This window comes from Panthera uncia (assembly GCF_023721935.1).
Source record: "Panthera uncia isolate 11264 chromosome C1 unlocalized genomic scaffold, Puncia_PCG_1.0 HiC_scaffold_3, whole genome shotgun sequence".
NCBI classification, from domain to species: Eukaryota; Metazoa; Chordata; class Mammalia; order Carnivora; family Felidae; genus Panthera; species Panthera uncia.
The window spans coordinates 100,496,033-100,508,466 of record NW_026057584.1 but is presented as its reverse complement, the minus strand read 5'-3'; the positions used below and the strand labels follow the sequence as shown (position 1 = coordinate 100,508,466).

At 43.7% G+C, this 12,434-nt stretch overlaps 1 protein-coding gene across 1 annotated transcript in view; it reads right to left on the bottom strand.

The window, feature by feature from the left end:
• Positions 1 to 10,305, bottom strand: part of MARCO (macrophage receptor with collagenous structure) — a 39,882-nt gene extending 29,577 nt beyond the window's left edge. The window contains exon 1 of the mRNA XM_049615733.1: positions 10,129 to 10,305. Within this exon, the coding sequence (XP_049471690.1) occupies positions 10,129 to 10,237 (109 nt within the window). The 5' untranslated portion in view covers positions 10,238 to 10,305. The remainder of the gene's footprint in view (positions 1 to 10,128) is intronic.
• Between the last annotated feature and the right edge of the window lie 2,129 nt (positions 10,306 to 12,434).

The window sequence follows — 12,434 nt, the reverse complement described above, 5'->3', positions numbered from 1 at the left end:
TAGAAGAAACTGCGAAGGAGTTTCTCCTCCAGACTGGATCTCCCCAACAAGGAAGAGCAGTCTGAGACGAGAGAATGAAAGAAGCCACTGGCGAGCTAGAAAGAGCTTCCCCGGAGCAAACCGTGGTGAGTCTGGCTGAAGAGTTTAGAGAAACATTTTTCAGAAATGTGGCAGCTCTATTGTTTGACTCCCAATGAAAATGTGGCTCCAGAGGCAAATAAAATTTCAATTCTATAAAAGATCTCCACGAATAAAAAAAAAAAATCCATACGCAGACTCTAGGGTTCCCAGGCTTGCCCTCTCCCAGCTCCTTGTGCTGTGGCAGATTTGGCTTTGGTGGGTGCAGAAGCACCCCCCCCCCCGCCCACCCCGCCTTGAACCCAGCACGAGGCTGCTGGTGGGCAGGCCCAGGAAAGTGGCTTCTGCCCTATTGGCTTGATGTCTCCACCCCCCGCCTAGCACCACTGGACAGTTTGAGGAAGTATCTTCTGCCCCTGCAGGCGGCACCAGAAGGGAACCAGCAAGGATACCCACAGCATCAGGGGAACAAAGTAGACCGGAACAGCGTAGTGAGGGCTCTGAAAACTAAGTTGATATTGGAACCACAGCCCACAACGTGGGCCAGAATGCATGTGATACCAGCGATGTGATTTTCTACCAAAACAGAAGATTTAAAAGGATCCAGCGTCTCCTAACATACTACACAACGTGTCCACGATACAACGGAAAACCACTCATCATACCAAGAACAGAGAAAATGGCAACCTGAATGAGAGAAGATAATTGGCAGGTGTCAAAAACATTGGACTTATTTGATAAGGACTTGAGAGCGGGTAAAACAAAAAGGCTTTAACGCTCAATTACAAATACTCTTTAAACAATAAAATAAAGAAAAATCTTAGCGTTTATTTCTTTTTGGGAGAGAAAGAGAGACAGAGAGAGAGAAAGGTAGCATGAGCAGGGTAGGGGCAGAGAGAGAGGGAGACACAGAAACTGAAGCAGGCTCCAGGCACTGAGCTGTCAGCACAGAGCCCGACGCGGGGGCTCGAACCCATGAGCTGTGAGATCATGACCTGAGCCAAAGTCGGACACTTAACCGATGCTTAACCCAGGCGCCCCAAACATATTTTTTTAATATACGAAAAAATAGAGAATATAAAAAAGAACCAAATGGAAATTGTAGAACTTCAAACTACCAATTAAAAAAAGAATCTCACTGGATGGGCTCAACAGTGCAATAAATGTGATGAAGGAAAGAATCAATGAACTAAATGATAGAACAATAGAAATCACGCTTTCTGGAAAACAGAGTAAATTGACTAAAAGAATAAATAAAGAGACTTAGAGACCTATGTATCAATAGCAAAACACATAACATTCATGTCATTAAAGTCCCAGAGCGTGAAGCCAAAAAAAATATTTAAAGAAATAATGGTGGCTGAAAACTTCTCAAATCTGGTGAAAGTCACAAACCTACCAATTCAAGAAGCTGAGCAAACCCCAAACGTGATAAATTCAAAGCACTCAATAACAAGACACTGGGGAAAAAACAGCCCTACATACCAAGAAAATTAAAAATCTAAAGAAAAAGAAAAAATCTTGAAGGGAGCCAAGAAAAAATGACTCATGACCTATAGACATACCGATTTGAATGATAGCAGATTTCTCATCTGAAAGCAGAAGTGACATGACATTTTTCATGTGCTCAAAAAATGAGTTATCAACTGTATCCAGTGAAAATATCCCTTAAGAATGAACAGGAAATAAAGATATTCTCAGATGAAGGAAAACTACACGAAGTTATTGCTGCTAGATCTACCTTTACAGAATGGCTAACAGAGGGCGCCTGTCTGGCTGTCAGTGGAGCTTGTGACTCTTAATCTCAGGGTTATGGGTTGGGTGTAGAGATTACTTAAAAATAAAATCTTGGGGCGCCTAGGTGGGTCAGTTGCTTAAGCGTCCAACTTCGGCTCAGATCATGATCTCACAGTTTGTGAGTTTGAGCCCCGCGTCAGGCTCTGTGCTGACAGCTCGGAGCCTGGAGCCTGCTTCAGATTCTGTGTCTCCTTCTCTCTCTGCCCCTACCCTGCTCGTGCTACCTCTCTCTCTCTCTCTCTCTGTCTCTGTCTCTCTCTCAAAAATAAACATTAAAAATTTTTTTTTAATAAAAATAAAATCTTAAAAAAAAAAAGAAAGGAAGAATGGCCGAAGGAAGTTCTTCAGACAGAAGGGCAATGATAACAGCAGAAAGCATAGCACTTGCAAAAGGAAAGAAGAAGAAAAAAGAATGAGTAAACATGGAGATGTGTTTAGGCCATCTCTCTCATGATTTTTTAATTTTTTTTTTTAACATTTATTTATTTTTGAGACAGAGAGAGACAGAGCATGAACGGGGGAGGGTCAGAGAGAGGGAGACACAGAATCGGAAACAGGCTCCAGGCTCTGAGCTTTCAGTACAGAGCCTGAAGCGGGGCTCGAACCCACGGACCGTGAGATCATGACCTGAGCCGAAGTCGGCCGCTTAACCGACTGAGCCACCCAGGCGCCCCTCTCATGATTTTTTAAAATCACATTTTTTTTAATCGATTTCTTAACAATTTTTTTAATGTTTATTTATTTTTGACAGAGAGAGAGACAGAGCGTGAGCACTGGACAGGCAGAGAGAGAGAGAGAGGGAGACACAGAACTGGAAGCAGGCTCCAGGCTCCAGGCTGTCAGCTCAGAGCCCAATGTAGGGCTCGAACTCACGAACTATGAGATTATGACCTGAGCCGAAGTCGGAGGCTTCACGGACTGAGCCACCTGGGCGCCCTTTAAAATCACATTTGATGTTTGAAAAAAAAAATCATAATTATGTGATACCTAGTGCATGTAGAGGAAATGTTTAAGATGATTACATTTCAAAACTGGAAAGGCTCAAAAGACATAAACGGAAATAAGATTTCTACACTTGACTGAAGGTGGTAGAATGTTGATGTCCGTAGACTGTGATAAATTATATATGTACGGTGTAGTGCTCAGAAAAAAAAAATTAAGAAAACTATTTCAAATGATGAACTAAAAACAAACAAAAAAATATAAATAAGTCAAAATGGAATCCTAAAACATGTTCAAGCAACTCATGGGAAAGTAAGATAAGAAAAACTGCTAATGGGAACCAGAGGAACAAAGAGAAAATGCATAATAGCATGGCAGATTTAAGCCCTAACACATCAATAATTGCTTTAATGTCAATGGTTTAAAGATGTCAGTTAGGAGGCACCTGGGTGGCTTAGTCAGTTGGGCGTCTGACTCTTGATTTTGGCTCAGGTCTTGATCTTACTGTCGTGGGATCGAGCCCCATGTCAGGCTCAGCATGGAGCATGGAGTCTGCTTGTGATTCTCTCTCTCTTTCTCTCCCTCTGCCCCTCTCCTGATCGTGTGCACGCTCTCTCTCTCTCTCTCTCTCTCTCTCAAAATAAATAAATAAACTTTAAAAAACAAACAAACCAATGAGAAGGCAGATAATGACAAAGTGGATTAAAAAGCATGACTCAACCATATGCTATCTCTAAGAAAGTCAACAACAGAGCTCCCATTTGTATGAAGGAAAAATTGATATAACTGAAGGAGAAATCAATATATCCATGATAATACTGGGGATATTAACATCCCACTCTCAGAAACTGATCAAAAATCAGCAAAGCTATAGAAGAAATGAACAACAGCATAAACCAATAGAATCTAAAGAACAGTTATAGAATATTCCATGCAACAATAGCAGAATACACATTCTTTCCATGCACACATGAGATATTCACCAAGATAGACTATATCATGGGTCCTAAAACAAACCCCAACAAAATGGAAAAGAAATGAAGTTGCACAGAGTATGGTTCCTGACAATCGAATCAAAACAGAAATCAGTAACAGACAGACAAGGAAAACCTCTAAACACTTGGAAATTTTTTTAAAAATTAAATAATGTATGAGCTATAAAGTCATAAATATTTTTTTTTTTGAGAGAGAGAGAAGGAGAGCAGAGGAAGGACAGAGAGAGGGGGAGACATAGAACCCCACGCAGGCACTGTGCTGTCGGTGCAGAGCCTGGCATGGGGCTTGAACTGATGATCTGTGAAATCATGCCATGAACCAAAATCAGGAGTTGGATGCTTAACTGACTGAGCCAACCAGGTACCCCTTAAATAAAAATTTTAAAAAATGCAACTGATTGAAAGTGAGAATACAACATATCAAATTATTGGATTCAGCTAAAGTAGCACTGAGAAGGAAATTCATAGCAGCACTAAAGGCTGACATTACAAATAAGGAATGGTCTCAATCCAATAAGCTAAGGTCCTAGCTCAAGAAATTGGAAGAGAGCAGCAAAATAAACCCTAAGCAACCAGAAACAAACAAACAAACAAAATAACAGAGATCAGAGCAGAAATCAATGAGATTTAAAATAGGAAAACGAAAGAGAGCATCAAAAGAACAAAACATTGGTTCCATGAATAAAATCAATAAAATCGATAAAGCTCTGGCAAGACTCACAAAGTTAAAAGAGGAAAAGACACAAATCATCAATATAAGGACTCAAATAGGAGCTATCACCACAGTTCCTGCAGCCCGGAACAAGAAAATAAGAAAATCCTGTCACTGACTTTATGCTCACAACTTGGAAGAAATGAATCAATTTCTCAAAAACTACAAACTACCAAAACTCAGCCAATAGGAAATACATAATATGAATGTCTGTATATATTAAATAAACTTAATTTGTACTGAAAAAGCTCCTGAAAAAGAAATGTCAAGGCCCAGATAATTTTATTGGAACATCCTATCAAACCTTTAAGAGAATTAACACTAGCTTTACATACTCTCTTACAAGATAATGGAAGAGTAGAGAACAGTTCCTAACTCATTTTAGGAGGTCAGGATTATCTTGAAAATGCAAACCAAAGATAACATAAAAAAAGAGAACTGAAGATCAGTACCTTTCATGAAATGTGACATAAGAATCCTCCACAAAATATTAGTAAACCATGTTAAACAATGTATAAAAAGAATTTATATATACCATGACTAAAGGGGATTTCTAGGTATGTAACTCTGATTCAATATCCAGAAATCAATCAGTATGATCCACCATATCAATGAGCTAACGAAGAAAAATCAGATAACCATATAATGGACACAGAAAAAGTACTTGACAAAATCAAATTCATACTGAAACTCTCATAATTATAATTCATAATTCTAACTCTCTTTATAAATAATAAATTCATAAGTAAAAACTCTCAACAAACTAGAAATAAAATAGAATTTCCTTAACTTAAAAAAAAAAGGAGCATCTAATGGGGTGCCTGGGTGGCTCAGTCAGTTAAGCGTTCAACTCTTGATTAGGGCTCAGGTCATCGTCTCACAGTTTGTGAGTTCAAGCCCTGCTTTGGGCTCCACTCTGACAGTGCAAAGCCTGCTTGGGATTCTCTCTCTTCCTGTCTCTCTGCCCTTCCTGTGTGCACACGTGTGCTTCTTTTCTCTCTCTCTCAAAAATAAATAAATAAAACTTGAAAAAAAAGGAGCATCTAAAAATATCTAAAGTTAACATGATACATAATAATGAAACAGGATCATTTGCTCTGAAGATTGGGAAGAAGGCACGGATGTCTGTTCTCACTCTCTTATTCAGTCACTACTGATATATTCCTGGCAAATAGGTGGAAATCACAATTAAAACATAATGGCATTTACAGTCGCTCCAAAGGAAATGAACTTTTTAGATATGAAGGCGACAAAATGTATACAGGGGTGTAGGCTGAAAATTTGAATACCCTGATTAAAAAACAAAACCAAAAAAACAAAAACAGAGACCTAAATAAATGTGGAGATGCACTGTGTTCACAGATTGTAAGACTAAACATAGTTAAGATGTCAATTCTCCAAAACTGACCTGGAAGTGTAACACAATTCCAATAAAATCCCAAAAAGGTTTTTTTTTTTTTGTAGGTATCAGTAAGCTTATGCTAAAATTTACATGGAAAGGTACAAACTGTAGAATAGCTAAAATCATCTTGAAAAAGAATAAAATGTGAGGAATAGCTACTTGATGTTTCGACATCGACAAGTATGGTGTAGTATTGGTTACAGGAGTAGAATTTAGTGATTCATCACTTAAATATAACACCCAGTGCCCATCCCCAACAGTGCCCTCCTTAATACTTATCACCCGTGTAGCCCATCCCCTCACCCACCTCCCCTATAAAACTTTTAGAATTAAACATAAGAGAAAACTTGTGGGCCCTCAGGCCAGGTGAAGAGGGCTTAGACTGTAAATCTGTAAATCTGTAAATCTATAAATCTCTAAATCTGCAAAAGGGGAAATTAGACTGTAAATCTGTAAAAGGGGAAATTGCTAGGTAGGGCCTCCCCCATAGAATTAAATACTTTTGCTTTGTAAAAGACTGTTAAGAGGATGAAAAGACGCGTTACAGACTGGGAGAGAATATTTGCAGACATTAGCAGCCGTTAGGAAAACGCAAATCAAAATTACAATAGGATATCGCAATCAGGCACCCATCGGAATGGCTAAAATAAAAATAGTAAAAATACCAATTGCCGGCAAGGACTCAGAGAAACTGAGTCAGCTGTACGTCACAGGTGGGAACGTAACATGACACAGCCACACTGGAAGAATAGATCCGCCGCTTCTTAAAAAACCAAACCCACACTTAGAATGCAGCCGCTGCACTTGGAGGCGTTTATCCCGGAGAAATGAAAACTTAGGCTTACACAAAAACATTTTCGTAAATGATCATAGCAGCTGTATTCGCAGTAGCTGCACACTGGCAACAGTGTGTTACGTCTTTGAAGGGGTGCGTGGTTAAACACGCTGCGGTACATTCATATCATGGGATAATACTCACGAGAAACACCCCTTAATAAAAAGAGCTGTTGATACATAACACCAACTTGGATGGATCTCGAGGGAATCGTGCTAGGTGGAAAAAAAGCCAATCTTAAAAAAGTTACATACTGTGTGATTCCGTTTATACACCATTCTTTAAACGGCAAAACTGTAGAATTGGGGAACCTATTGGTGATTGCCAGGGGACGCGGATCGCCGGTGGGGGGCGGTGAGGGGTATGTATGTGTGGCTATAAAGATAACATGACACAGAGTCTTGTGATGCAACAGTTCGGTATTCTGATGCTGGTGATCGTTACACAAATATGCACATAGGATAAACTCATAGAGAACTATTCACACACACACACACACACACACACACACACGAATGCATGTAAAACTAATGAAATCTGAGCTCTATAAGTTGTGCCAATATCCATTTCCCGGTTGTGATATTGTAGCTACGCAAGATGTTCTCACCGGGAGGGAGAAACCGGGTGGGGGGGTCACAGAGACTTGCCTACACATGTTTTTGCAACTTTCTGTGAGTCTGTAATGGTTTCATAATAAAAAGCTAGGAAAAAAAGAACTCAAGGGTGGAGCTGGATGTCTAAAAGATGCTGAGAAATAGGGACGTGACAGAAACCAAAGTCAGAACAAGGACCTGGAGTGACAGCAATCTCGCCAGCGCCCAGTGTTCAGGTCTATTTGGAGAATATTTAAAATCATCTTTAGAGCAGGAAGAAGAGACAGCTAGACCCACCGCTGGGGGGAACGGTGCTTCCTGCTAAGCAGAACAAACAACTTTTCCACCCGTGTGTTTGGGGGTTTCCACTGTCAAGAAGTATGTTCTTAGACAGAAATTGGTGGGAAGGCGTACAAGAAGCAAGACGTGAGGCCCGAAATAGTGGAGGGCTCCGGGTGAGAGGTCCAGACAGATTCCATCCCACGGACCGCAAGAGCTTCCTGATGTGCTAACAGAGCTCCTTCTTGAGAAACCAGACACACTGGGGGAAAGACAGGAAGCTCAGTAAAGGAAAATGTCCGTAATTTTCCAAAAGGTGCACAGGAGCGCATCCCAGAAGGATACTGACACAGGGGACAAGGGGAGAGTTTCTTGTTCAAGGCCAGACGCTCTGCCGTTGAGGGGGAGGGGGAGGCTCGTACTGGTCCCCGAGGAAACACCGGGGGTTTTGGTGGGCCTTCTGCGCAGCAAGACCAGCGGTAGGTTGAGTCTCTTCAGAAAACGAAAGCCATCTTCAGGAGACATAAGGAAAGGGAGGGAGCGAGGGAGGAAGAAAGAAAGGAAGATGCGTGGAGCCGTTTAGTGCTGAAGCAAGGAGTTTTATTCATTTCAGTAAGCCCTGAGGGGGTCACTATGTTACAGAGCCTCACAGAGATTACTGTTCATAATGGCATTCATCTGGAAAGTTCCATATGGTCCGCGATCTTTGTATGAGAAGACAGGAAGTTGTCAATGCATTTAGAAAAATGTTCCTTCCAATGAAGCTGGAGGGTTTTGTTTGTTCGTTCAGTTTTTGGTCAGAATTTTAGTTAGCAGCCCCCGTAAACCAAGTCAGAAAGCTGGAATCCCTCCTTGAAGCTGGCCTCCCCCCTCACTTGCGTTGTCCCGCCATTAGAGTCCTACTGATGTGACTTCTAATATCTTTCCAGAGCATTCTCTCTTTCCCTTCCTCATAACCATTGCCTCTTATTGTCTCTTGCTGCCATGCTTCTCTCTGTCCTCAGAGTTACTCTTTGTAGCTCATCCTGTGTTTACATCAAGTAATCTCAAATGCAAACCAATGCCTCTTTGCCCAATGTCAAACGTTCAACGCTCCCCATTGCCTTCAGGACAAAGTCTAAATTAATTGGTCCTAGTCTCAGTCCCCTCTGAACTTCCCCACTCAATGTTGACCCCACCTCATGGAACCATCTGTATTTCTCTAAATATCCCCTATGAATAGATCATAAACTTGTGGTCCTCTATTCCTGCTCCAGCCAGCATCTTCTGTCACTAATTCCCTTTATTCTTTCAACTTTAGAAGAGTTCCCGCCTCTGACCTTCACATGAGACCAGGTTGGATCTGTCCATAGATCTGTCCTGTGCTGATGACAAATTGTTCAGAAATAGTTTACGGGTGGCCTCATCCTGCCATCCTCCTGCCACCACCAACGTGACTGAAGACTCCCCATTTACTCTTGCTTGTTCCCTCGGTGCCGAGAACAGTGCCCAGCAGATGCTGAATATGTTTGATCAGCTGACTTTGCTTGCACATTTTCAGTACCTTAAAAGGCACATATCAGCAATGCTGCATTCCCCCAAGTTCTGAATAGCCAACAATTATTAAAGGCATTTGCGTGCAAATGTGTTCTCTGTTACCACACTGCAAATTCCTAAAGGCAGAACACCCAACCCCTCATCTTTGTACCCCCTTAAATCCCAGCCGGTGACCGCACGAACAAATGCTGGATGGGAGAGACAAATCAGGCCAGGGGACAGAACTTCGCTTGCTCTGAACATACAACTTCCAGAAAAGACTGGGAGCGGGAATGACTCATTAGTTCAGAAGGCAATTCCGAAAGGATATTCTGGAATGGAAAACCAGAGATCCCCTGTGGAAAACACCCCCTGGTGACTTTAAAGTCTAGAAGATTTAAAAAATGCACCACCTGTATAACAATGAGGGAGAAAATAAAGACGACAGAGTTGCCTGAATTTTTAAAACCTGAAGCGAATCTAAGACAAACTAATTATGAAGCTACAAACATAGCCTAGCCCACATGAAATGCAGAAAGCACTCCCTGATCAACACATCAGTTATTATGGAAGTCACCTAGAAGAATTTTCAAGGAATTACATTAAATAACTATGTGGCACTGGCTTTAGTTTTGTGGAAACTTTTCATCCCTCTTGTTTCGTTTTGCCATTTCATCGCACAATCTGTGTGTCCAAATAAGACGCTAATAAAAAGCAGGAGCGTATGGTAACTGCATTAATCTGGGGAAATTATTTGAATACAATTTATTGCGAAGCTAAAAAAAGCAACCCCAACTATATGCTAACGATACAGCATCTATTACTCGCATTCTACGAATTCCAGATTGAAGCATTCCAGAAATGGATTAGTGAGAGTCTATGGTACAAACCTAGGCTTCCTATCACCTTGTCCATTCTCATGTTGCCAACAGAAAAAGTACATCACCAGGGAATGCCATTACTGGGAAGGAGTACTTTACCGTTGATTTCAAAGGTCTCCATAGCAGGGAACATGGTTTGGTTGATAGTTTCTCTTTCTCCAGTGCTAGCCAAGAACTTGTCCTCCTTGAGAATTTCTTTATTTTCCATTGTGAAGCTTTATAGATGGCCAAAAAGTCCTGCAGCCAGCAGAAACGTTCCCCTCAAGAGGAACCACTTGGGGGAAAGATTGTTCCTATTTAACCACTGCAGCTAATTGTAGGACACACGGCACTTCCCTTTGGCTCTGACTTCTGAGTCTGCAAAATGTTTCCTGACATGATCAGAATGGGACATTTCTCAAAAACAGGCTATTCACATGTGGAGCTCCTGCTCCGTGCAGCTGCTCGTTAAGGGGGGGGGGGTGTCAAGGTGGCTTTAGGGCATAAGTCACAGGTCCTTGGAACCACCCCTCGCTCCAGGCTCCTGAGAGCAGGGTGGTGGATGACCCCAAGGAGGATGTTTCCCTCCCTTCCCTCCGCCCACCAGAGCCCCGCCATCATCGCAGACCCAGGACACTGTCCCAGGACCTCCGCAGCTTACACTGAAATCTCCCTCCTTTGGCCTCCTTTGGCCTCCTTTGGCTTCAGGGTTCATCTTTGCTCCTTAAAGTGTGGACCCGGGACCAGCAGCATCAGCATCACCTGGGAACTTGTTAGAAATGCAGTCTTGGGTCCCGTCCCCATGTGAATCCAAATCTACAGTTTCACTAGATTTCCGGGTGAGGTACATACACGCTGGAGAAGCACTTCTCTGTAGCACACATTGTGGCTTTTGATTCTGTTTCCCCTCGTATTTTCCCATGCTCTGTGTGGGTCCACCCGTGTGCTTGCTCTGGCCCCAGTAAGACCTGGACTCCTGGAAGGGAGAAACCCCTTCCTTAGCTCCCTCTTGTCAGGCATTCCCCATCCTTCCTGGATGGATAGCCGGGTGGTGAAGCCACAGACCCTACAAGTTCAAGTGTTCGGGTTCGAATTCCACCTGCTCCGCAGAGGAGCTGTATGACCACGGGGACATCAGGCGGGCTCCAAGCGCCTCACTTTCCTCGATCGTAAACTAAATAGGATGGTGATATTCGTTTGGCTGTTGGCTAAAAGGATGAGACCGTGAATAACGGCCAGGATGGCACCTGGCAGGCAGTGGGTGCTCAGGGGGCATGGCTATGATCGCTAGAGACGTGAGCTTCCTGGTTTCCGGGGAGATGAAGGGAACGGCTTTTGCCTCAAAAGGAGCTCACAGTCCGGTATGCGGGGAGAAAGTGGATACAACTGAATTCTAGAAAACTGCTGTGAAAGGAGGCAGTCACTGAAGCCCCTGACAGAATAGCCTGGAGGCAGCAGGGCCACCAGAGAGCTTGCTGATCAGCTCCGGGTTCGAGGGCTGACCGGGACTTTGCCTGGAGAGCGAGATGGGTGGGGGGTTCCCAGGTCAGAAGGGTGGTGAGTACAGCGCACAGGCAGGGAGGCCTCAGGGCCGAGGCGCCACGAGACTTTGGGGCTGCTTGGAAGCCGAGAGGTGAGGAGGAGAGGTGGCCGGAGATGAGGCTGGGCCCCGCCGAGTCACTTTCTCTGGCCTGTGGCGTGTGACAGAAAGCCAAACGGGAGAGGAACTCGGGAAAGTGAGTTACTGGCAGTGCCCACAAGGCAGAGGTCCCCAGTGGTGCCTGCGGTTTCAGTAATCAGGAAGTCCCTGGCTGGGGCTGAGGTGCGGGGAGCTGAAGCCAGCACAGGAAAGGTTAAAGGCGAGGAAAGGGAAGCAGCTGTCAGCTCTAGTCAGAAGTCTGGGCCACGGAAGATAGTAGAGGCTGCGGGGGGTGGGGGTGGGGGTTTCCCCTGCAGGAGGGCAATCCTCCAGGGACAGGAACCTGCTCATTTCTGCTCCCCCTGCCTGGTCAGCTCCTCTCTGGCCAGGAGTAACCCTCATTCCCGGTGGGCTAGTTGCCGAGTGCATCATCCTTGGAGGGAGCATTTAGTGGATCTCAAACGTGGTTCTTTTGGCTGTAGATACGGGGCCAGAAAGACCTGGGCCACAAACCCAACCCTTTCATGAACTTGCCGGGTGACCTTGGGTGACTTTCACTTCTCTGGGCCTCAGCACCAAGTAACAGTGCATCGAACCATTAACGGGTGTCCAGGGTTTCTCAGGGCCCAGCACTGCGCTAAACACATGTGTTACTCAACACTCTCTACAACGTGCAACTAGCCTCAACTCTTGTGGTTAGAAAGTGAGGCCGCCAGAATTGGAATCCAGGGTATTCTCTCTCTCTCTAGCCTGGTCTAGACCGAGTTTAATCCAGAAGCTGTAACCC